The sequence below is a fragment of the Ctenopharyngodon idella genome, chromosome 8 (genome assembly GCF_019924925.1).
Source record: "Ctenopharyngodon idella isolate HZGC_01 chromosome 8, HZGC01, whole genome shotgun sequence".
Classification (NCBI taxonomy): Eukaryota; Metazoa; Chordata; class Actinopteri; order Cypriniformes; family Xenocyprididae; genus Ctenopharyngodon; species Ctenopharyngodon idella.
Genome location: NC_067227.1, coordinates 5,676,073 through 5,702,121, shown reverse-complemented (window position 1 = coordinate 5,702,121; position 26,049 = coordinate 5,676,073). Strand labels below are relative to the sequence as shown.

Genomic DNA, 26,049 nt, shown 5'->3' with positions numbered 1-26,049 from the left:
TAAGAAATGTTCATTGCGCACAAGCAGTACTCGAAATAAAGTTTAATTATATCATTAAGTCTCAAGTGATATGTCAGTAAATATTTTAATAGATTTAAACTATACTTAGTATGTATCTTAGTATGTAAATACTTTTACTAGGGTGTACATAAGCTCTGCATTACTCACCTTCAGTGGTGGCACAGGAAGGGGCTTGTTGTCTTTGTCCAGGGAGATATAGGTGAAAAAGGCTGTGACAGCCCTATATTTTCCCTTCTCAGCCTCCACCAGTGATTCAGCATCAACAAAAACCTCAATCTCCATTGACTTGTTACTGGTGAAGGTCATTCGCCCGGAAACAGTAATGACACAGCCTGCAGGGATCACATAATGTCAGGTATTAAATCTATTCATCATTATATGATACTATAATCATTCTAAGATAGAGGTATATATGTGTTTACAGAATTAAACAGTCTGCTGAGGTTGACATTTTCAGGGGGAATACTAAGTGTTACAGTATGTGGGAAAGTATATTTACTGTACTAAAGTATGTATACACTAATATAATAACTATATAATAACTGTATATTTATGTAGTTTATTGTTCAATGTAAAAAATCTTATTATTATGATAAATTAAGGAGTACATAAACAGTGGGGTCTAACCACACTGGAAATCAGTGTGTAATTGTGTTCAGTGTAGAGAATCAACTAAAAATAAGCCATTTGTGAGTTGAGGTCTTGTAGCACTATCTGACATCACCTAAGGAATCAACCAATGGCATAAGCTCTTTGGTATCATCAAATCCTATACCAGAAGGCTTCCCATTTATGAAAAGACAACACAATAAAAAAAAATTGTGATCACAAGGATTTAAGAGATCTTTTTGGGATTTTTGGCAAATGCGATAGCTGTACATTTTCATTTTCATCACCTGTAGATGTACATTTTCATTTATTTGGTGTATATATGAAAAGTGACTCAGAGAGTACTCAAGTTTATAGTGTATACAGTATACAGATATCAGTACTCCGTGTGTTCTGTATCAGTTGAGCTACATAAACCCTGGTAGAACTAACTTTGTCACAAATTTTGGCATAAGAGGTATTATCATTATCACATATTAATATTGTGATTAAACAGAATAGACGGCAAGAGTGTTTGGGAAACCTGTTTGAAAATAGTCATTATTTTTGTAAATCAATTTTGTGCTACTAGTGGCATAGACATTACACAAGTAGAAATTGTGCATAATATCTCTTTTCACTATCAACCATATACAGGCCTTTCAATGCCTGTAATTTGATTAACATTACATGGTCTGCACAGGTCCAATACCTCCTGATTTATCGGTCAACCTCTATTAATGTAGACTGGGACATATTTTCCTTTAACCTGTATAATTTTAAACATGGTTTTAGGGTATGTCATTCAACCTGTCCAAATGCCTGATATATTTGCACCTATATACATCAAAACATTTGTTACATTTTATTATTTACATTTAGAATAATTTTCCCTGCTGTGTGAACCAGATCAGTTCTGATCATATCAGAATGAGCTCTGGAAACCACTGGCATTACGCATTGTGCAACTTATACACTTTAATTGTAACTTTATGTAAAGCTCATAGCTAACACAGAACACAGATATAAAAATGTTTCTAGTTGGCATGGAGAAGGAGAGAATTAATGAGGCTGTATGAATTTTCAGAAGGTTGTTTCTTTGTGTTATGTGGTTGGGGGTCACTTGCAGCCCCCTCCAGCTTTCTATCTGATGACCTTGATCTTTTCAGTCAAGATTTTTTTTCAGAGCATCACTTGCTCCCTTTAATTTTTTCATTTCACTGGTCCTGTCTGTGATGCAGCTTTGACACCTGGCTCTGTTAAACATAGCCCAAGAATGGACAGACCTCATTATGCCTTATACACCACATACCCTTAATGGATTCTGGGAAAAATAAGCTTAAATGTACTTTTACGCATTTAATGGAGCCCTAAGGTAGGTGCAGAATGGCTTAATAAGAACTCGGAACTCTGAATCACTAGGTACGGTGTAGAAAAGTGGATCTTGCACATTTTAAAAGCATTCATGGCAATTTGTCATTTAGAGCAAAGCTGAGCAAGATAGGACGTTTGAAATTGTTAGGTCCATTTCCTGCCCTCTTTGATGTATATGTCTAATCTTTATTTCCATGGAAACAGAGCCTGAGGGCAGATATATTATTTTGTTCTGTCGTTCCTTCACTGTCTTTTCATTCAATTCATCTAGTCTCATAAAACAAACGAACAGCAGGCTTATAGAATTCCAGACATATTTAATCTATTAGAAAATATTTTCCCTGGGTTTCGAGTACTCAATGTCTATATTCTGCTTTCAATTCTCACATTCCTTTTTTTTTTTTTTTTTTTTATAAATATCTTAAAGTTTTAATTTATTTCATGGCTACAATTATTTAACTTCATAATGATCTAAACATTAAGATGTACTAGTAAGTAAAACAGTATATTATTCTCATTGTTGAGCTAGTTCTTATTGACATTATTGTAAGGGAACTTTGATTCATCATTTGGTTTTCTCTTTGCCACCAGTGTTATGGTGGATGTCAGAAAGCTAAAAGTACTAAATAAATTTAAGTAGCAACATGGCCTGCTAATTCAGAAAGGGGCCTTGCTAAAGCAGAAAAGGGCTGTTGGATTTACCGGCTTAAAAATGTTTTCTTTTTTTCTGTAAATATGTTTACATTTTTATTGTAATTTTACTAAATTATTCTGGCAAGCACAGAGGCCTTTTTTTTTTTTTTTTTTCAGTAAAAATGACAATTTTTAGATGAGATTTGTTTTGAGTAAAGATAATAAATAATTTGTAATTAATTAGAGATAAAACAAAAGGAGAAATAAAATAAACAAAAAACAATGAAAATTGTTGTAATGTTTGTTATGGGTAAACCACACAAGTTTGAATTATGCTACAAAAAATGCAAACCAATAACTGATCAGATTTACACCATAAGCCTGAGCGGTCAACGTAAATCCTAAGGGCCCTGACTTGACATAAGAAATTAAGCCTTTCTTGCTCCGGCAAGTTAAATGGCGGAGGAGAAAATGCTTAAAGGACGACAGGATGGCCAGCCAAAGATGGCACCTTTGGGTGCGGCCTCGGGTGCAGTTTAACTTTAACCAGTCCAGGGGCAAAGTCTAGACAGGAGGGGGCAGCTGATAAGGCCTGCAAATCTCCTACTCTCTTAAGCAAGGTAAATCCCAATAACAGCCATTTTGAGGGTCAGAAACTTCTCTGAGGATGACTTCAAAGACTCAAATGAAGGCCCTGATAACCCATCGTATCTATGCACCAGCCTGACTTCCTGCCTCATAAGCCTTACTCACAAGGCCTGTTGTAATTCTACAGGGCCAAGTGTTATGTAGGCTTTTTTTAATGACAATGCCGATGGTGCTGGTGAGCGTCTCTTCGAACCGTGGCATCGCTGCATACCCATACTCTCTAAGCCCCACGATAGTCAAATAATTTGACATTGTGGGGCTGTTAATACAAGCTGAGTATAGGGTGCCCCAGGACCTCAAAACCTAAGTGTGGAGGTCTGGAAAAAATGGCAGATGTCTTCAGGGTTGCTGGCCCCCTCTGCTTGTGAGAAAGCATTCATCTAACTTCCTTTTTTTCTTTTTTCTCATCTGGCCTTTTTAAAGTCAATTTGTATACCAATCGAGTAACCACCTCAAGCAGCTCTTAAAAGGTACAGGACTGCTGCATTAATTTATGAGGGGTACCCGGGGCATCCATACTGCTACCCAGCTCTTCAGAACCAGAGGCGGCCAACAGTAGGTCCTCGCCTGGAATGGAAGAAATCACCAGGCGAGTTCTGAATCCAGGATGAGGTCCTCAGAGTCTGGCGACGGAGCAAGAGAAATGGCAGTGCCCATCTCAAGCTCATCAGCCAGCTCCATCTGCGACCTCCATGAGTTGGTGCGCCGCCTCGGCAGATGTGGGACCCTAATCATGGGGTGCAGATGCTTGACTCACATAGTTCGGGAAAAGAGCCAGGCGTGAATGGAGCTTCTTTAAAGCACTCACAATAAGAGCAATCCACTCCCTTGATTAGTCGATCTTGCATGATCATGCTACCAAGCAGATGACACATAAATCATATTTGTCATCCCTTATAAGGAAGCGAGGGGGCATGGTGGAACACACTGCTTGTTATTTTTCCCAGATGCCATTTCTTAAACTGAGCACAAACTAAAATGATAGACAAACTTTTTTTTTTTTTAACTCCTAACTAGTGTTAATTTCGTTAACGAAATCTATGACGAAAAATGTTCGTCAACGAAGTTTTTTCCCCTGACTAAGATGAAACGATGACATAATAAGGCCATTAAACGATAACTGTGACTATTTCAACATGCAATATTGTTGACGAAAAAAGACGAGACTAAAATGTAGTTAAAAGAACGAGAACTTTACCAAAAACTTTATTTTTGTTGAAAAAAAGAGGAGCCAAAACATTTCAGACTGCTGTACAAGACTCTATTAGGCGAGCGTTCATGTTTGCGGTTGCCAGATATCAAGAGCTCAAATCCCCCAATCAGAGCTTTTCTGTTAAATGGATACATGCCCAGCTTTTTGCTTTATGCAATCTGGCAACCATTCACATGCGCTCTCTGCGGAGACGCCATGATCTGAAAACACCAACTGTACTGTACAAGTTCAGCGATCTCCATTTGAGGTATTCTGCTTAAATGAAAGTGTCATTCAGTCAGTGTTCTGTCATGGATCTCGACTGTATTGTTTGCGGTTGTGGTTGCTGACTGTATTTACGCAACCTCTGTGTGGCAATATGTACTTTTTTTTTTTTGCCGTTGTTTTAATAGAGAAACATTAATGCAACTTGGAATTATTGGAATTACTATTAGGAATTTCTGTTGTAATATTTGACAGTAGGTTTTTGTTTTGGTTTTTGTTTTACCAATTTTCATAATGTAGATAGGACGAGTGTATATCTAGAGTCTTTGGTGTTTATTTATCTTATAATTGATAGCCTTTAATAAATCTGTACATTAGATGAGGTAAAATAAACCATGCATATGAATTGATATTCTGTTGATTTGTGCTTATTGGTAAAAGAGCAACTTCTGATGAAATGTAAAAATAAATTTCCCAAATTACAACAATCATTGTAATTAAAATTGAGCAAAATAATTTTTATCATTTTAACCATTATACAGTATGATGAAAATATGACGAAAATGTGTAAGTTTCCATTGACTAAAAGACTAAAATGCTCAGACATTTAGTTGACTAAAACTTGACTAAACAAAAACAGGACAAGGTTGACTAAAAATGATAAAAACTAAAAGTTACATTTGAAACAGGACTAACACCATGTCCTAACCAGACGTGATGTGATAAGATTCCAGCGACGAGCAATTTGAATGTCTACACTAGACGTGACGCGAGAATGAGAAGCGATAAAATCAATAAAAAAAACACAGCCAATCAAAAGAGAGTGTGGGCAGGCTCTCTCGGCAAGAGCACAGCAGACACAATGAAATGGGCAAGTACATAGTAAAATTCATAAACATTACACCATTTAAACATTACTTAAAGTACATACAGAGTGACTGAACCAATCTTTGTCATAGAATACACTTGTTTGTTCGCATTGAATTGACAGTTTGAACCTTCTTTTGCCCATTTATTTATTTTCAAGATTTGAGGTGAATTAGCCAGTGTTGTTTTCATTACAGCTAAAAAGTTGGAAACACAGAACACTCAAAAAAAAAAAATGATTTTTTGATGCTGTTCACTTTATGTAAACAACTTATTATGTTTCAACACCATTGTATTAGGTTTCTGGTTCAAATTTAATTGCTTCATGTTAAATTGACTTGAAGCGATTACTTTTTGACTTAACTTGATGTTTTCATATTAAAATAACGCTTTTAACATTAAATAAAGCACATAAACAATACCTGATATTATCATTGCCATACTTTGTGTTGCTGTTCCAGCTGCCACGTCGCGGAGTAATAGAAACAGTTTCTAAAATAGAATCGTCACGTGTCGCCGTCACGGCTGGTTAGGACAAAAACTCAGATTAACATGGAAAAGATAACTTTTATCACGTGTTGCAGCATCACGTCACGTCTGGTTAGGACAGGGTGTAAGACTAAGACTAAATGAAAAAAATAGCTGACAAAAGTAACACTCCTAACAAACACAAAGACTTTCCACACAAATGCAAACAGACAGTTTTCTAAAGACAAAGAATATGGTAACGTGCATTTCAGTGACATACATCTATTTATGACCTTAGTGATGCGCTTACGCTACATCACCTCACCATGCTGTCAGCCAATAGAATTGGTGTGCTTCCATACGTGCTTCAGACACCAGCTCACGTGGAAGTGTTACCATAGCGTCAGAGTAATGACGCAGCGTTGAGTTCAACTCGAAAAGGAACTGCAACATGCTGATAAACAGAAGTGTGTTCTTATCAGTGGATAAAATAGAAATATTTGGGGTTTTAAAAATTGAATATGATATAAATATTTTGTGTAAATATTATGCAAAATAAATGTTCATATGATTTCAGTACTTTTGTGAATATCCTTATATTTAACATTAAATTATATTTATAATCCCTGTGAACATCTTTGTGAACATTAGCACAGTTAAAACGTTATAAACCTTTAATGTAATACACTTGTTTGCATCTCCCATAGTGAATTATACTGTAAACAGTGAGGTTTGTAATGTCAGAGACTACAGTGGAAATCTGGGATTTTTTATTATATGTTTTGTCTTTAGCAGAGAATTTGAAATGCTTGCATGTCGTCTCAGTATACAGAGAGACAAAGTAGTCCTACTTATGACGTTTATATAAGGGTGCCGAGAACATTATAAAACAAGTTTAAAGCATGCCACAAAGCTGACCTAACCATTACAGCCATTAAAACCATTAAACCATTAAAGTTTGACCTAACTTGAGTTCACTGATTCCAGGAAGAGATGCTAATGTTTAAAATACAGCAACGAGGACATCTGGAAAGAATCAACCTTGTGCATCACCAAAGACAGTCAACATGCATTCCCTTACAAAGCATAAACAGAAAGGCTTATCCCAGTCACACAAAAAACCTTCCTCATCCAGCCAGCAAACAATAAGAGAAAGGGTCAAATCTAAAAAAAAAAAAAAAATAATAATAATAATTATATGCTTCAAAATTTCTCCTTTTGTGTTCCACAGAAAAAAAAATGTTCAGAATACCATTTTGGAAAGACATGAGGAGTAAATAAATGGCAGAATTTTAATCCATAAACAGGTAAGACTGCTGTTACTGCCACCAGACTACACTCACTGTTCACTGTCTTCTGAGAGAATTATTACTTACTCTACCATTTCCTTTTCCAGAGTAATATGCAGACTCAGATCTTTCAGAATGTGGCATCAAATCAGTCTGTCTGCTGTCTGCTTAAACATCTGACCAGCTACGCAGAGTTTAGGGTTAGACTATCTGTCTGCCCTGCCAACGGCAGACATGCTTATTATTGCTGCAATTCAGTTTGGAGACACTGGAGATATAGAAATGAATGCTGATGAGTTAAGACACAGCTAAATTAGCTGCCACTAAAATAAGACTGAAAAAACTGAATAATTCAAAATCCTGAAAGCTTTACCAAGTTCATGTCAGAAAGACACACGTGGCTTTTAATTTTTTTCTAAACTGAAAAGACTGATTACAAGCTAAGGTTTTGAACACACAAGAAAGAATGTGTCGACGGTATATTTAGAGACCATTATACATGGATAGTGCATGGGTTTGTTTGTCAAATCTAACAGAATTAGAACATAAATAGTTTATTTGAAACAGGTGAGTAATGAATGAATGGACAAAGTAATAAACATAATTAATAATATAATAAATAATTCATCTTTGCTGAGTCATTCAATATCAAAGAATAGCAAACCTCAAGATGTCCTGAAGGAGTTTGGGTCAAGCTTGCAGTTTATTTCAGTGCAAGGATGAAAATTCTCTGCTTTGGTGAAATTATTCATAGATAGAGTGTAATTTATTGTATATACACTGAATATCAATGAGGCTGTTTTATTTCATTCTATGTTACATAAAGCACAGTACAAGTACAAGCCCATTATTGGATTTCTAACAGTCAGGTTTTGATTTTTTATCTGTTGGTATTTGATAGAATCCATGATACCATGTATCTGAACAAGATGTCCAGGACCTCCAGCAGAAAATTAGGCCCACAACATTAAAGATCCAGCAGTATATTTAACCGTGGGCATGGGGTACTTTTTATCCATGTGTGCACCAACCCCATCTGGTGGGTTTGCTGCCAAAAAGCTCTTTTTTTTTTTTTTCATCTGACCATAGAAGCCGTTCCTGTTTGAAGTTCCAGTCTTGTCTGACAACTGAATATGCTGGAGATTGTTTCTGGATGAGAGCAGAAGATTTTTCTTGAAACCCTCCCGAACAACTTGTGGGGATGTAGGTGCTGTTTGATAATTTTTTTTAGGCTTTCTGAGACTCAAGACTCAGTTAATCTCTGCAATTCTCCAGCTGTGATCCTTGGAGAGTCTTTGGCCACTCAAACTTTCCTCCTCACCACGCATTAGGACGATTTAGACACACGTCCTCTTCCAGGCAGATTTGTAACATCTTTACTTGATTGGAACTTCTCAATTATTTCACTGATAGTGGAAATGGGGATTTTCAGTGCTTTAGCTATTTTCTTACCAGCCACTTTCTATTTTGTGAAGCTCAACAATCTTTTGCTGCACATCAGAACTATATTCTTTGGTTTTACTCATTGTGATGAATTATTAAGGGAATTTGGCCTTTGTTTCTCCTCATGTTTATACTCCTGTGGTACAGGAAGTCATGGCTGGACAATTTCATGTTCATGATCACCCTGGTATGCTAAAAAAAATATAAATGTGAATGGGAATATACTTTAGAGATATTTTACTCATAAAAAATTCTAGGGGTGCCAATAATTGTGGCCAACTTGTTTTGGAGAAAAACATTTATTTCATAATGTGATTTTCCCCCCATTTTCAATTCTTTCCCTTCAATGAAAGGTTTAAGTTCAAGTGTATGTATGTTCAAGTTGTGTCTGAAAACTCACTTGTTTTCTATAGCTTATACAGCAGAATAGTAGTATATGTGGCTAGTTTATATTTGTCTTCTATTGTCTTTTACCATATATTATTTTTTCTGAGTTTATCAGAAGTCAGCATACACAAAAACATTCATACAAATAAAGTGCTAGAAACATGTTCTTTACTGCTTAAAAAATACAAACATGCAAGATTGATACTGAGTCTGCTTTACCTTACCGTTACATGTAGCAATTTGACTTTCTTACTTTTTTGAGAATCTGAACCATATACCATTAATATTCTCTATGTTACAATGAAAAAAGGCAATAAATGTTTTTTTTTTTTTTATTACCTTTCTTGATCTTACGATGGAAGTTAATGGCATCCACAGATGCCGTCACAATGTTGGTCTTGCAATGACGGGCAGCAACAATCCCTGCGACCTCATCCATGAGCTTCATTGTCACACCTGAGGATGGCAGATATGAGGATGATTTACAATCAGTTCTCTACAAAATAAATAAATAAATAAAAATTACACAGCTGGACTGCCTGACTGATATCCACTGGAATTACAGTGTTGCAGTGATATTTAAATGTGTGAAATACTATCATTTAAACAACAAAGAGAACTAACAGCTTAATATCTGCATATTATAGCAGCAGGGACATAAAAGCTAATGTAAGCTAATAGTCAAGAGTCCATTTTATTATCCTCCATTATTTTGCTGATATGTCATTGCATGGCAGATCTTTTATCCGAACATACTCATTTTGTGGTGAAATGTAAATCTTGAGAATTCTATTTCATAAAGCACAAACGATACAGCACGCTACTGCTTAGTAATCACTGTAATAATAATCATATAAATTGCACAGCACACAGCTGGGACAAAGTTCAGTGCTTTATAAATTTTACATCTCTCTAGGTAGAATAGGTCACCATCAGTCTCAGGAGAATCAGCCCACTGAATCATAATACCTGTCCAACTTGAAAAATTCACTATTTCAGTGTCCAAAACCATTCCGACAGCTTTGTGTGAGGAACATATAAATAAGTTGATAAGTTGTTATTCTCTCAATATTTAGATTAGCCTGAACTCAAAACTCTCGTTTGGGTTGCATTCAGATTCAATGACGATACACCATGGCCCATTTGACATCACTGATGGCACTGATGCCATTGAGACCAAACGCCACTGGTTCTTACAAGTGTTATAGCTGAACATCACACACAAGTCTGAATGTGCAGAATGGGGGATAAGATTTGAGAGCTGCAGTAGCAAAGGAGGATTATCAGTGAATGATGAAATTCACGTCTTTTCCTCACACAAAGCTATCACATAGTGTTTACATGAATGCTAAATAAAGTGATCGGGTTGATCTGCATGTTTATATGTCACAAGCTTCAAATCACAAAGCACAGTGTAGACAATGTGTAATAACAAAACCTGAACTGGTAAGGTAATAACTGGCAAGGAATAAGGTAATAATCCAACATTCAAATAAGCAGAAATGAGCACACAGCACACACAAATATTGGGTGGAGCACTCCATTTTATATAAGACTGAACTATTTTACATAAGTTTCACTACTAAATTAAACATCAACATTTACAAATCAAAACATTTCTCCTGCCACAGAAAATGTGCAGTCTTAAAATTTGGCTAAATCTTATAATGTATCAATTAACATGCTTAATTTTCCTAAAATATGTTTGTGTCAGGAGTGTGTCAATGATGCCTAAATACTGCTTAGGTAGGCAGTTTTCTAGGTTTGGGAACAGAGCTAATATGTCTTTTACTAACTGCTGGGGAGTATGAACAGTGAGTCACTGAAGTCACTAGGTGTGAAGATTGCTAAGTACGACCACTAACTCAGGAAATATAATATGGAAGATGCTGCTGCTGTCCAGCTTTAAAAAATCTGGCCTGAGGTAATTCAACTGAACAGAGATGAATGGAAGCAGACTGCATGTAATATAGGGTCTTTAACAGCCATTTCCATTGTTCCAGGACCTGATATAAAGGGGTCACATCATGGAAAACATGATTTTGCTTGCTCTTTTGAAATAAGGAGTTCAGTGTACTATGTAGACATGAAGGATTTGACATCACAACCGCAACCAATAGATGACTCAGATAGCAAGGTGACACTGATACAATGTTGAGCTTTCACCCAAACCATCATTCTGGTTGAGGTTGACATTGCATTGTTGGATCAGCATTAACATTTAGTTGAAAGCCGACAGCACACATGGGTGGTGACGGTGATATTGAACTAACATTGATTTGTTGTTAAAGACCATAAGATAATGAAAGTATATCTCTGTGGAATGCTAGTGGGTGTTACCCAATTAGTGGGGACTTTTCAAGCCATGATGGGCATTTTTAACCTCTTTACCCAATTTGTCTAATCCACTGGAGGCTTGGTTTAGGGGTGGGCCTTCGGGTAAAGTGGTTAAAAAACATCCATTGCCGTAACAGGTGCATCCTATACATCTTTTATCTAATTACTGACTGTAATTAGATACATTAATTAAAAAAGTTATTAAAGTGGCTCTCCAGGACCGATGTTAGCCACACCTGGTTTACATCAATGATAGCTGGTCCCCCTCAGTAGAAATCGTGTTCCGGGGGCCACCACGACAGAAAAAGGCACTTTCAACTGTACGTTTTGCAACGTACAGCCCTGCCTATGGGAGACAATAAATAGTACTTTGACCTTGATTCTGCAATTACAAAAAGGGGGCCATTGTTTAAACATTAAAAAAAAAAATATATATATATATATATATATATATATATATATATATATATAAATAATTATCTCACCTAAATGTTTGATCATGCAGTGCATTTTTGTTTTAGCAATGGGGCAACTGTTGCACAATGGCTTACACACAGCATAAGCCTGATTTTAAACTCTGAATTGAATTCACAAAAAAGACAAGTAAACAGTCAGTAATAAAATAAGAACAAATAAACAATTTACAAGCAGTAGCACAAATAAAAAAAAAAAATAGAATAAAGATACAAATAAAATAAGCAGTGCTTTAAGTTTTTTTTTTTTTTTTTTCTTCCAGGTGGGTCTAACAGTAGTATTAAGGTAAGAAATACTAAAGAAATTGAATTAGGAATCAAATGTAAAATAATACTGGATGGTCTTCCCTGAATAAATTAAATACAGATTAATCCTTACAATTAAGGTTATAGAAGTTAGTCATTTAAGAGCAGTGAGTGTCATTAATGTTAATCAAACAACAAAAGACAAAGAAAAAAATCAGAAACAGCAGCCGGATTATTAGGCTGCTATCACTTTAAGAGCTGCATGGATCCAATATAGGCTACTGTTACACAACTTTCTCAACTGTTCACTTAAGACAAAACTGACTGTGTTTACGTGCATACTCGTCAAGATGGTAATTTTGTACATACATTAGTGTGTTTGACCATTTAAGCGCATTTTGGTACTTGCAAGTACTCACATATTCGCTTTTGTGAGGCGGCCTTACGTGTGTGCGCCTTGAGTGTGCATGAGTGCTCCGTCTCTAGGAGAGCGTGCAATTGCTGAGTGGTTTAAACACTGGCAAGACTTAAAAAGAAAAATGCAAATGATAAACTTTATTGACGATGCGACACTGCCTCGATTATGCAAGTGACAATCCCTGTGTCAACTGTGCAGCTCGCCTATAGTGCAGACTGCCATGTGGTGATGTGAAGCAATTTGTGCATTTTGAGAGGGAAAGAGAGAGTGTGTGCGGTGATTCACTCATACTGTTTGTGAAATTACATCTCACAGAAAGTTTTCAAATTACTTTGTAAGTTATTTAATAAAGAAATATGAATTGTACCTTACCTTCAGCATTATAATTATTTTACCCACGCCGGACAGAAATTGAGAGGTTGCTGCTGCATGTGAGCATGTGATCGGTTTATGAGATCAGCCTTTATAGAGACCGCTGATCAAACTTCCCAAAGCAATTATCGTCCGATAGTGATCAGTAGCCAATCAATCGGAGCACCCCTACTTGAACCCAAGTCACTTGAATGCTATGTAGTTTCATGGGAAATGAGCTGAGATATAGTTTATAGACTAATGTTCCCATCCCATACTTAAGTACTGTGAGTAATCGACAGATCTGAGGTGGCCAACTTCACACAGCTGCAGCTTCAAGTTTAGCTCCAATACACCTGCCTGGAAGTTTACAGTGATCCTAATGACCTTGATTAGCTGGTTCAGGTGTTTAATTAGGGCTGGAGATATGCTGCGTTCAGGCCACCTTGTATTTACCGGAATCTTGAGATGACAACACGTGACGTTATATTCGGAGCTGTTCACGTCCTTTGACTGGGAATTATGCGTTTCTATGGCACCACTATCAACGCCTAAATTAATCTACAGCGGTCACATGATACATGTGGGAACTTTCAGAAATCTCCCAGCTTACAAGCTGTAATTATGAGCTCTACGAGGACATGAACACTTTTTACGAGCCAGAATCCCGTAGTTACAGGAATTATGATATGGCGTGAACGCACCTATAAACTCCGCTGAAAAGATTGGACACCCCTACCATTACGTGATTTATGTATAACGAGTGGTTGTGGTTCCCTACCTTACAGGAAGGCGGTAAAGTAATCACATGATGTTTTCAAGAAGTTTTCCGAAGCACACCCAGAAAGCTGCCTCTCAGACAGCACGTAAATAGCCTATTAAATTGAGTTCTCTTTCATGTCTTCTTGTGCTTGAATAGACAAATTCACACTAAATTGTCAAAATGCACGCATAGGCAAGTATCTTTGTGAAACATAGTTAGTTATGTCTTAAGTGAACGTAAACAGTTGAGAAAGAAAACACGTGTGTAACAGTATGTTGGATACTTGCAGCTCCTAAAGTGACAGCAGCCTAATAAACGTACTGCTGTCTTTGTCCTCAATGTTAATCTAACAAAAGATAAATAGAAAATCACTCATTGCTCTTGACAGAATAACTTTTGTAACTTTAATAATGATTAATCTATATTAAAATAATACAATGAAGACCATGCAGTGTTATTTTACATTTAATTACTATATTCAATTTGTGTAACTTGTGATGTTTCACTGGTATCTAAAAATTTTAACCACTGGCCTCACCAGGCAAGTAGAAAAAAATCCTTATCGTTAAGCCCTGCTGGAGCAGCTCTAAATATTCACTGTGCTATTAAATGAAAGATAAAATACGATAGAGCAATAATATGAACAGTGAAAGTAACAGCTCCTACAATACATTTTAACAGGCAAAATTAGGCATGAAAAAAATTAACAGAAGGAAATATCTATTTGCTAAGACAACTAATTTGATTCATATTCTTTTGGTTACTCTTCCCAATATATTTAAAAATTAAAAATGCAATGAAAAGTATCAGTACCCGGTATCAGCAAATACTAAAAATGAAAGTATCGTATCGGACTCATTCTGGAAAAAGTGGTATCAGTACATCCCTACCAATGGTTATTTTGGTCAATTTCGATTGATTCAACAACAGTGATGTAGAATCAACATGAATAACTTGTGACGGTATCATGCATGTGACGGTATCAAAATTTCATGTTGCGATAATTGCCGAAGCTTTTATCACGGTATGTGGTATTATCACAATATTGAAATAAGTTGCAAAAAGTTTGTAATATAACAGGTTTAATAACTTTTTTCTTGTAACAAAAAGAACTCTGAACATATAAATACAATAAGAAACACACAAAAAATTATAAAGTCAACAAATGTTTCATACTGATTAAAGTGGAAAAGAATTATAAAGAACAATAGGTATCAATTAGGTCTCATTAGTTAACATTAGTTAATGCATTAACTAACATTAACAATAGCTAAATTTGTTACAGAAGTTATTTTCTTTTTTAAAGTTAGTTTAAAAATACAACTTTACATGTTAGCTCGGATCCATTAAATAATACAGTTACAACATTTGATTTTAATAAAGTGTTATTAAATGTTGAAATTAAGACTAATAAATGCTTTAGAAGAATTTTTCATTGTCAGTTTATGTTAACTAATGAATTAACTAATGTTAAATAATGGAGCTTTATTGTAAAGTGTCACTGAACAATAAAGAATCAGAACTTACTAAAACAATCTAGGGCATGTTGTAGTCCAGATTAAAATATAAAAATGTTTAAGTTTGAAAATAAATAGCCTTACGTCTTTAAGTTTTTGGTGCTGTGATGAACACAATAGCAAATACAAAAATCTGAATGGCTGTTTATAACATTTATACTGTAGTAGCTGTAGGCATCTGCTTTGTTTACGGGGGTAACTGGGGTAACCATTGCATTTCTGCTGGTCCATCATCGCCACCTGCTGTCAGAGAGTGAAAGTGCATTTTCATTCTCCTTCACTAGTTCAGCCATGCGCTGCTCATGCATGTTGGGCTTGTTTACATCAGTGCACGTGCCTCTTTGATGAAGCATACAGCTGTATTGTGCATTTTAAACGGTTGATGGGTAAAGTTATCTTAAAATGCATTCTAAAAATTTTAATAATTCATAATAAATAAGTATTCACGGTATTTTGAAGTGCCCACGATAATAATATTGTGCATATTTATTATCGTGATATATCGTATTACCGTATACCGGCACATGTCTACATCATAGGGTAGTGTTGATTCAATGACACTGAAAAATTCAATATTGCCCCATTAATTGTGGGTGCAAAAGAACCAACATGACTATTCAGTGACGATTCAATGACATTTTCATAATTTTTTTGTTGAAATCTCACCATTGTTACTTTTAACATTATTTGCGGATGCAAAAGTGATATTGAACCAACATCACTTTGTAACATTAATTTAATGCAAATAGCATTGATGGATCAACATTGACAGTTTCAGTTGTTTTTTGCTATCTGGGGAGTAAATTAGATAACTGAATTAGTATTCTGGTATTTTACTTCATATCTACTGTAGTGTCTTTTTTTTTATTATTATTATTCTATAACCCATTACAATACAATATTGATTAATGGGGACATGCAAATTCATGTTTCATTCATGTTTGTTTGTTTTTGCATGCTAAACAAGTAAAATGTTTTAAATAATGTGACTAAGTATCTTGTTAAGTATGTCAGTAGTATATCATGGGAACACGCAGCACTTTTGTTACTTTAGAATGTTACTTTAGAATGACCATTGGATCAATAAATGTTAGAATGACCCTTTTTCCAGGGAGTTAGCATAACTAATAAGGTTGTAAAATATATTTTCATCAAAACATCATAAACATACAGTAGAAAGCTGTGAAAGAGTTAAGTATTGGAAACTCAGTGTTAAGCAAGAAAAAAACCTCAAAATTGATGATTAGTTTAATAAGAGGGTCAGCAGATAGCACAGATATAGAACAAAAATGACACTCCTATATTTCTATGCCGAGATTACAGAGTCATGCGTGTTTTGTAAGCTCCCTTGACACTATACAGGCAGAGACTTGACTACTTGAGATCACTGTATATGAGCTGGTTTTAGCAATGGACCCTGGGGACTCTCATCTCCGAGTGAGATTCCCTCAATTTACACATGGCACTGAAAGCACACCCCACCCCCCAAAACTCTCTCTTGACAATTTGTGGCAAAGCTACTTCACAACTCTTAGCTAGTGAGAAAGCGCCATCTCTAGATATGCAGTGGTGTAATAATATGGGAGAAGCATGAAATGGCTGCTGAAGTTTTGCATGAGTGCCATAAAAGGGGCCTTGTCTACCCTGACTTGCAAATCATATAGCCAACAAGATGGTTTTTCTAGTGAACAAGATGGTTTTTCTAGTGAACCTGGTTGACCAGTGTTGTGGAAAAATGGCTGGTTAGAGTCAGCTACAGATGAAGAAGTGCAAAAGTTTGTAGAGTTTAGTCACATACACAAAAAATTCATAGAATTACATATACTTTCAATAGATATTCAAAATTCCCTTTCGAAATGGAACTCGCACTGCGTCCAATAGGATTGGCGTGATTCCACTTTCACTTCAGACACCTGTCACGTGAGGGCGTTTCCCCATATGCGTTATATGGGGAAACGCCCTCACGTGACAGGTGTCTGAAGTGAAAGTGGAATCACGCCAATCCTATTGGCCGGCGACAGCCTATGACATCATACTAGTGCGACCAGACAGTATATTAAGGGCGCCTAGGAAACATGACATCCTCTTTTCGTCTTCAGTGACTGTCTGTTGTGATTGTTGCAAGGTAAGAACCTTTGTTATCAAGTCTGATAAGAATTTTAAGTGTTGTGCCGATCCGTGTCCGAGATATCTGACACCTGATGACACACACGACTTGTGCGTTCACTGCCTGGGTGAGGAGCACGCGCGATCAGTTCTCGAGGGATCTGTTTGCGTTCATTGTGAGCGTCTGCCTATGCGGACGCTCCGCTCTTGCCTGTCAATCTTCACGAGGGAAGAGGGACAGGCATCTGCACTTGGCGAGAGGAGACTCAAGTCGTGGGGCTCGCAGGTGGAGCTCACCGAAAAGTTTGAGAAAAGCGTTTCTCTCTCGCGCGATTCGGTGGCTCACGAGAGCGATCTGCTCGATGAGGATGCCATTTCTCTGGCATCCTCTGGTTCAGCAGACAGTGCTCTTTTGGCTCCAAGCCATACTGAAGAGCAGATGCTGGTTGTGGAGGGCAGTGAGAGTGTTGCATCTGAGCCCACGCAACCATCCTGCCCCGCGTATGTTGAGTTATTGGATGTTATGGAGCGCGCCTATGGCAGATTAAAACTGCCGTGGGCGTGCGCTCGGTAAGAAGTGGTTTGTGGGAGGCTAGATGAACGCTTTCTTTCTGACCATACTCCTCCAACTCCCGTGAGCCTTCCATGCCTTCTCGATCTCAGAATGGAACCCTTATTCGGCCCGTATTCATCGGTCTGGGCAGGCAAACTATGCCAATGTCGAGGGAATACGAGAGCATGGATGTGGCGATGCCCCCTATCGACGAGACGTTCACGAACTATCTCGTTGGTGGTGGAGCTTCATCATTGAAGGCTCCGGCCCTGCCTACTAGACCGTTAAAAACAACTTTGCGGTTGGATGGCAGGGCACACGCGGCTGCAGCTCAGGCTGGTGCTGCACTGCACACTATGGCAGTGCTTCAAGCATATCAGGCCGACCTGTTGAAAGATTTGGACCAGGGCCAGGGTCTTTCCCCTGATGCGGTGGCTGAGCTGCACCGCACCACAGACCTGGCTCTCCGTGCCACCAAACAAACTGCTGCCGCGATCGGTCGATCAATGGCGGTGATGGTAGCAACGGAGAGACACCTGTGGGTGAACCTGGCTGATATCGGGAAGAAAGAGAAGGGTTTTCTCCTCGATGCGCCGGTCTCGCCGCTTGAACTTTTCAAGACTTCCGTCGAGGCAGTGGTCGGGAAGTTTAGGGAGGCGAGGGCGCGCTCAGCAGCATTTAAGTCCTGTATACCGCGCCGGTCCGAATGTGCACCCAGACAGCCAAGGGGACCTGGCCCGTCATGGTCTGAGGATCATAGGCAGGGCCAGAGGTCTAGTGTCACCGCTCGAGCCCCTCCTCCTCAAAGGAGCAGGTCTCAGAGAAGGCGCGATGCCAGGAACAAAAAGCAGGATCTGAGAGAGGTGATACAAAGCCGGCGCGCTGAGCACTGCTGAGTGTTCCCTCTCTCGTGAGGGGTTCCCATCTCCCTCTCCTCCTTTTTCTCCTGTCCCCCTGTACCCTTCCCTCTTCCCTGCACACGCTCTGACATCAGGCCTGAAGCCTGGGCCCGATGATGAGTTTGTTCTCATTCTGGAACTCCTTCTGAGGGTCCGGCTTAGTGCTTGATTCGAGCACAGCCGTTTTTAGGCTACTGGAGTATGGCAGGCCAATTTTACATTCGGCCTCTACTCTTGTTGGTCTTGGGTGAGCTTAGCAGGTCACTGCTAAGCTCACCCGCGGGTCGCTGCTCTAGGCTGGCGGGGCTTTTATTTTGTACTTTTTTTTTCCTTTTCTTTGGGGCTAGGGCCCTGGAGCTCTATGGAAGGCTGTCTTTTCACATCCTTGCTATTTGCTTCCTCTCTTTCAGAGTTTGTTGAAGTTTCTAGCGAGTGTTTTCTTAGAACGGATTTATAGTATGGCAAGCCATTTTATCATCTAGCTGCCTTTTACTTCTGAAGCCTCCTATACAGGTTGAGTTTTCAGTTTAGTTCTTTTTGTGTAGGCCTTCTGGCCCCTGTTTCAACCCTTCCTTTAGGTTGCAGCGATGCGGTTCTATTTGAACCTCCGCTCCCTTGAGCTCCAGTTCCTCATGACCTGTTGGGTGGTGGTTTTTTGCTCAGTCCAGCTTGGTGTTGTCTTAGCGTCGGCCTTTTCTTAGGCCGCCTTGACATTCCTGAGTGTGTTGGCCCTCTTTATTGTGATTTTTAGGGGCCTCCGCTCCTTGAGCTTTGGGCTGTTTCTCCCTCCTGCGTTGGCCCTTTGGCCACCTTGGGGTTTTTTATATTTATCAGCCTCCTCTTTGTTAGAGTCGCTCGGTTCAAACCACTGCCCCGCTGAGTGCTAGTGTTTTTCTGTAATTAGAATTTTTTCTCCTGGTAGGCGCCCAAGTTTTGTGTATTTAACTTTGGGTTTTTGGCCTCCACTGAGCCTAAGCGAAGTCATGTTCAGAGGTCGGCATTTTAGCAATGTTTGAGTATGTGGTTCCCTGGTGTTTAGCATTAGCTCAGTAACAAGCAGTGAGCTTTTGTTACTTAGCCTCCCTGTGGTCGCTGTATGCGTTGCAGGCTTCCTTTCGTTTTCGAGAGTGCGCTCTGGCTGAAGCCTCCGCTCTCTGAGCTTGGTAGTCTCATTGTGAGTGGCCCCTTGATTGTTTTAAGTGTTTGTTTAAATAGCCTCCTTTGGTTCTTTCCTGTGGAGGCCACTATTTATATGGAGCTAGCTCCTTTGAGTCTCTTAGGATCCTCTGGATCTCTCTTTCTATTTCAAGCTCTATGCCCCATGCATGCTTTACACCTACACTGCTCGGGTCGAATGCGTTTTTCTCCCTCACTGGTTCTGGAAATTCGCTCCCCTATAGCTTTAGCATTGGCAACTCGGGCCCGCGGCCATGTTTCCTGGGAGTAGTAGGCCCTTCTTGAGGCATATGCTGAGCACACGGCTCGTGTTTGCTATGCAAACGAGTGTTCCAAGCCTGCAATTCTATTCTCACGTCTAGGTAGTTGGCTCCTCGGAGCCTCCTTGGGTGTGTTATGTAGATGTTGTAGGTTTCTCTTCCTGTTACCTCCATCTCTGAGCTGTTCAGATACCCCAGGGATTTTTCTGGGAATCCTCACCAATTTCTGGTGCTGTTTCGCAGCTCTTTATTGCAAGGCTTGGTTTTGCTCGTTCCGGTTGAGCTTAGTTCTCCCCTTATCTTGGGTCGTTAGAATTGGCTCCCGAAGACCGATCGGAAGGTAGAAGGACTTTTTAGACCGCCCTGAAGGATCGGTTGTTAGGTTGTTGATACTCTCTTGCTGTTTGAGTTCAGTTTATATGCTAGGAGTACTCTCTGTCTTCTACTATACTCCAGTCTCTGTTCCTCCCCTGGCTTAGCTAGAGTACCCGGCCTCCAGAGTGTTTCTCCTTCACTCTGTAGATCCTAGGTTGAGTAGACTGCTCCCCTCTTTCAGGGTTCCTGGCTATTACTAAGCTCTACTCCCAAGGATGCCCATCTCTGGTCCGGTGAGTTGTTACCGCCTTTTTGCAGTTCTTCTCACAAGGTTTCTTCCTCTTTGTGGAAGTTTGTAGAGATTCTGTTCTTTCAGACAGGTTGTTGGCCCGACTAGCCCTTCTCTGGGCAGGTTCGGCCTCCCTGGTGGCCTTCAGGGTGGACCTTTTGTCCCCCTAGTAGTGACGGGCCAGAGTCCTTGCGGTACTCTGGCCATTCTCCCTTAAAGGGACCCCTTCTTTGAAGTTGTTGGTTCCAAGCCTTTGAGCGGCCTTGGTAGGCTTTCACTCTGTGGAGGCCTCTTTGAGGCTTTTTACCTTGGGCGGTGGCCATAGGGAGTTATGTCACTGACAGTCTGTGACCAGGGGTTGAGTGCTTAGCTCTCTTCTCAGCCATTTTTTCGCATGCACTCTATTCAGCATGGCGGTGTGGGTATTCTGTTCCCCATTTGCATTCTAGGACGCAGTGCGAGTTCCCTTTCGAAAGGGAACGTCTCAGGTTACTCATGTAACCATGGTTCCCTGAGAACAGGGAACGAGACACTGCATCTCCCTGCCATGCTTCTGGGCTGCCTGCTACAGTCACTTCAGACGAATAGCGGATGTCATGTTTCCTAGGCGCCCTTTATATACTGTCTGGTCGCACTAGTATGACGTCACAGGCTGCCGCCAGCCAATAGGATTGGAGTGATTCCAATTTCACTTCAGACACCTGTCACGCAAGGGCGTTTCCCCATATGCGATTTAGGACGCAGTGTCTCCTTCCCTGTTCTCAGGGAACCATGGTTACATGAGTAACCGGAGACGTTTTCCATCACACTAGCAAAGTAATTAAAAAGACCACTGGGGGTACCAGCCCACCAGCACACTTATTCTGGGATGTCAGCATCCATTCCACAGCATTTCCACCGCAGGAACTTTCCCCAGGAACTAGGGAGGTACTCGTTGTGTTTCAACTGCAAGGATTAGGGTCTAAATGAAGTTCTGGGTAAAAATTCCCCCCTCAGAAAGTCCCTGCTCGTGAGGTAGTACTTTTTCAAAGTTCAGAAACTTTTGGGGGTTGGACTTGGGTGCTGAACATGCTGATTTGTTGAGTTCACACAGCATTTTGATTGGTTGACTCCATGCAGCATTTTATTTCAACCACCATTTTTTAAAGTCTGTTGCGGTGTGCGCAGTAAGAGTTGTTTGCTATTAGAATCAACAATGGAGTTTAAAAATATGACCGATGGACCGACGACGAGGTTCAGGCTTTATTAAGCTTATATGTGGAGGACGAAATCCAGCAGGAACTAGAAAGTTGCGTGCAGTCTTACGTCACTGGGCTATTTGCCTAATCTTCACGGTACTTTAGACTGTGATGGAAATGCAGACAGCAACAGGTCTGGGGGAAAAAAGTTCCTGGGACAAATTGTTCTGGGTAATTTCGGTGGAAACAAGGCTTTAGGCTCTGTTTCCACCTGTATTAAGATGCATTTTCGGTGGTTTGATTATAATTGGTCAGCCAGGAGCCATTGCTGTTTCCACACACGTTTCAAATGCATCTCCTGTGTTTCCAAATGCATCTCCAGCTTGTGATTTGGATTTAGCTGAGAACCTCACTTCATATTATGTTACACCCTACTACACCACTTCCACAGAAGTCCAAGTGTTGCGTGCAAATGAACACTGGAGAATTAAAAGGATAAGAAGGGCAAAGAACAACCTCACTGTTTGTTTCATGCATCTATGGCTTTGCTCTATTCTGTTGCTTTCATGGTCAAGTACATCAGGCAAAACACCTAACCCAAATAAAACCAAAATTATGAAAGAATTACCACAAATACCATTTTCCCCCCCCAGTATCATAAGAAAAATAACTCAATACTATAAACAGTGAGACTGTGCATTACACTTATTTAAATTCATGAAAGCTCCCTCTATCTGTCTCCATCTGCCTTTGGTAAGGTGAAATGAAAGTCAAGCTGACTCACTCTCATGATGGGCAGAGAGTTTTTGCCATTGCAGTTGAATTATGAAAGCGACATTTGAAACCTGCTTTTCTTTTTCCTGGAGTTATTTATAAGCCTCCGTTATTGTCAGTCAGAATGATTTCTATTGGCTGATTTGCATAGACAAATGCATCTAAACCTGGTGGCACAGTAAATATGGTGAAGTGTACATTTGAGTAATTCAGAATATCTCAACCACTGGACCCAGATATTACATTGAGTGACAACCCAACACACACATTGTACAAAAATAAATAAAAATTAAATAAATAAAAAATATAATCAAATAAAAAGAAACACTTAAATTTAGTAATATTATCAATGATTATATAGATTCAACAACCTGCTAAATTGTCAACATAATATGGACTAAATAGGATAATTGACTTTTTTACTGCATAAGAAACAGAGTAAGTTATTTTTAAACCTCAATTAATATAGCCTTGCTATATTATGTTGGCATGTTGTCTAATATGATAAAAAAAAAAAAAATGTTATTTGCATTTTGAATTTTTTTAAATTTTTTCATGACCTACCAGTTAAGAACCACTGTTTTATAGCACATTTAGTAGTCTGTCAAAAAAGCAACTTTTCAATGGTACACTTTTACACTCACTAAAGCCAGGATTGGTCTGTTTGGAAATGGCCATAGTGGCAAGCAAACCAGGGCAGCAAACCTAAAGGTGTTTTAGATGCACAGTCAAAAAATGATGTAAGGTTCGTGGGCTCCAGCAATGAGAAGGAAAACTGGGCACTCAATGGAAAAACAGCAATTAGAAAGCAAATCCCAGAGGAGCCCAGTTTGCTTCTAGCAAGTGGTTTAATTATTAGATTTCTTGTGACGATTACCCAAAATTTCTCCCCTCTACAGGCTGAGCCAAGAGCCACAGTGATAGATGATTAAATATTCCTCTTCAACTTAGCACTCTTGATGTTCTGTTTTTTTCTCTTTCTCTCCACTAAATTCTCTCCACTCTGTACCAACAGCAAATAAACAAAATCCACAAGCTCTTTATTTCAAAGTACTACACCCCCTCTCTCTTTCTTTTAATCACAATGGTACAATAATAAGAAAAAAAAACTGTTTTGTAATGAAGTGTTACCATAGAAACAGGTTCTGGGATATTTTCGCACATCCTCAAAAGTCTGGGAAGAAAAAAAAATCCTGTATAATCGTACATTGTATGAGTACTTCCAGCTGCTCTAGAGTTAGCAAGGCAGCTTGCATGAACAGCTTTACTTAATTTAATGCCTTTGTGAGTCATGGTGAATTTACTTGTGGATGTTGAATACATCCTGTAATAGCTAGCAAAAACATGACCTACAAAAAATTACTTTAGATAGGAGACTACAAACTCTAGTAAAAAAATAAATAAAAAAATACATATATATCATTATGAGGCATAGAAAGTGAACAGTTGACCCAAAAATCTATTACTCACTCATGTCTTTTCAAATCCATATGCTCTGATTTATTTTCTATAAAACACAAAAGCAGAACTTCTTGAAGAATTTTCACGTAACTTTAGTACAATGAGTGGGAAAAGAGCTGTGAGAACATTCTTCAAAAATGTTTCCTTTTGTGTTCCACGGAAAAAATTGGTATGATGGTAACCAAATGATGTCTGAATTTTCATGGGGCAATAATAAGCTTATATTTTTGCAAATAGGTACATTGTACATAGATGTGTATTATTTGAGTTGTAAAGTTGACTGGATGGATGAACTTCTACCTATGTAATTCTTTTCAGTAATTTATTTGCATCGGTTTTGTAATGTTTATGGTTTTGCAAACACTTATGCATATTTTAAACATTAATTTGCAGTGCTGAATGCTTGCCCGCTAGGCCTTCATTGTAAGTGCATCACTACACAAACATTTTCCGTTCAGATAACGGCTGCTGACCAGAGTTGTATTTACTGTAACCCAGAATATTCCTTTAACATATTTAGTCATTTAATATAAGGTAAAGACTGGGTTTACTCACACAAAACTCCCACTATCTTACTACAGATACAACAGTGCCATATTGGCACACAGCCTTTCTTTCTGAGTAACACACACAGATATAAACACACGCACACTTGATCTGTGATGGATGTAACCTGTCTGCACTCTATAATCATTCCTGCTGGAGCTCGGCTAGAGGAAATCCAAATGCATTCATGCACCCATCTGTTAGTTTTATCGATGCCTTCTCTCCTCAAATGCACACACTCCATCTCTGTCCATTAACACACAAACTCTCATCACCAAACACACTCTCTCAGAAGACACATTGCTTAGACCACCACAATTCAGCTTGCAGCTCTTTTAGTCTGTGTTATTCTATGATCTCATATGTGAACACAGGCCTAAACAGCCACTAGACCAAAACTTCAACTCGTTTGCATGGATCTGAAGATCTGGCTTGCTTTATACGACATGAAACATTTATACTGCATAGAGCTCAATGTGATGTGTCACATCCTAGATCACCTCAAAATAAAAATAAATAAATAAGTAAATAAAAAGTTGCACAAAGAACATTAACCCTGTTTACAATGTAATATTATTTTTAAGATAATTAAGACACCCAATATATTTTATCCAGTGGGATTTGGATTGTGATTTGGAAAGTTGAACATTTGAGACAATAATATTATTGTTGAATTTTACTTTAATCACATTTTAAATATTATCTACTATACTATATAATCATTCCAAACTTTTCTGTCATCTGAATCCCTTTACTTTTAACTTGTGCAGACTCTGATGTGTCTTAGTGAGACCTGTATACAGTGGCCATGTAGGATGACAGACTCAGATTCTACCAAACCTTTAAAGATGAGAAAACATGATCCCACGCATAATGCCTACACAGGATAGCTATTCATAGCAACCTGTCACATAGCTAAGTCATATGAGCTCTGAATTTTTAAAGTCTACTCTCAGCCTCCACATATTTAACTCTCAAGAACTCAAGTGCATCTCACCGTATTGATTTTTAATTCAAAAGTTTTGTTTAAAGCAACATCCACTCCCATTGTGTACTTGAGCTAAAAATGACAAGTAGAAAGTGTCCTTCGAAATGAAAAATCTGTCATCATTTACTCAACTTCACGTTGTTCCAAACAAATGATTTTCTTTTATTTATTTATTTATTTTTTTGTGGAACACATACAATGTTAGGCAGAATGACCAAGCTGCTTGTTTCCATACGATGAAAGTAAATGCTCAAAAATGACCAT

The 26,049-nt window shown here is 38.5% G+C and overlaps 1 protein-coding gene across 6 annotated transcripts in view; it reads right to left on the bottom strand.

The window, feature by feature from the left end:
• Positions 1-26,049, bottom strand: part of acot7 (acyl-CoA thioesterase 7) — an 89,635-nt gene that overhangs the window by 21,434 nt on the left and 42,152 nt on the right. For all 6 annotated transcript variants that reach the window (XM_051903497.1, XM_051903503.1, XM_051903498.1 and 3 more), the window contains 2 exons: positions 9,475-9,591; positions 169-353 (listed from right to left, as the gene is read on the bottom strand). In XM_051903497.1, coding sequence (XP_051759457.1) covers positions 169-353; positions 9,475-9,591 — 302 coding nt within the window. The remainder of the gene's footprint in view (positions 1-168; positions 354-9,474; positions 9,592-26,049) is intronic.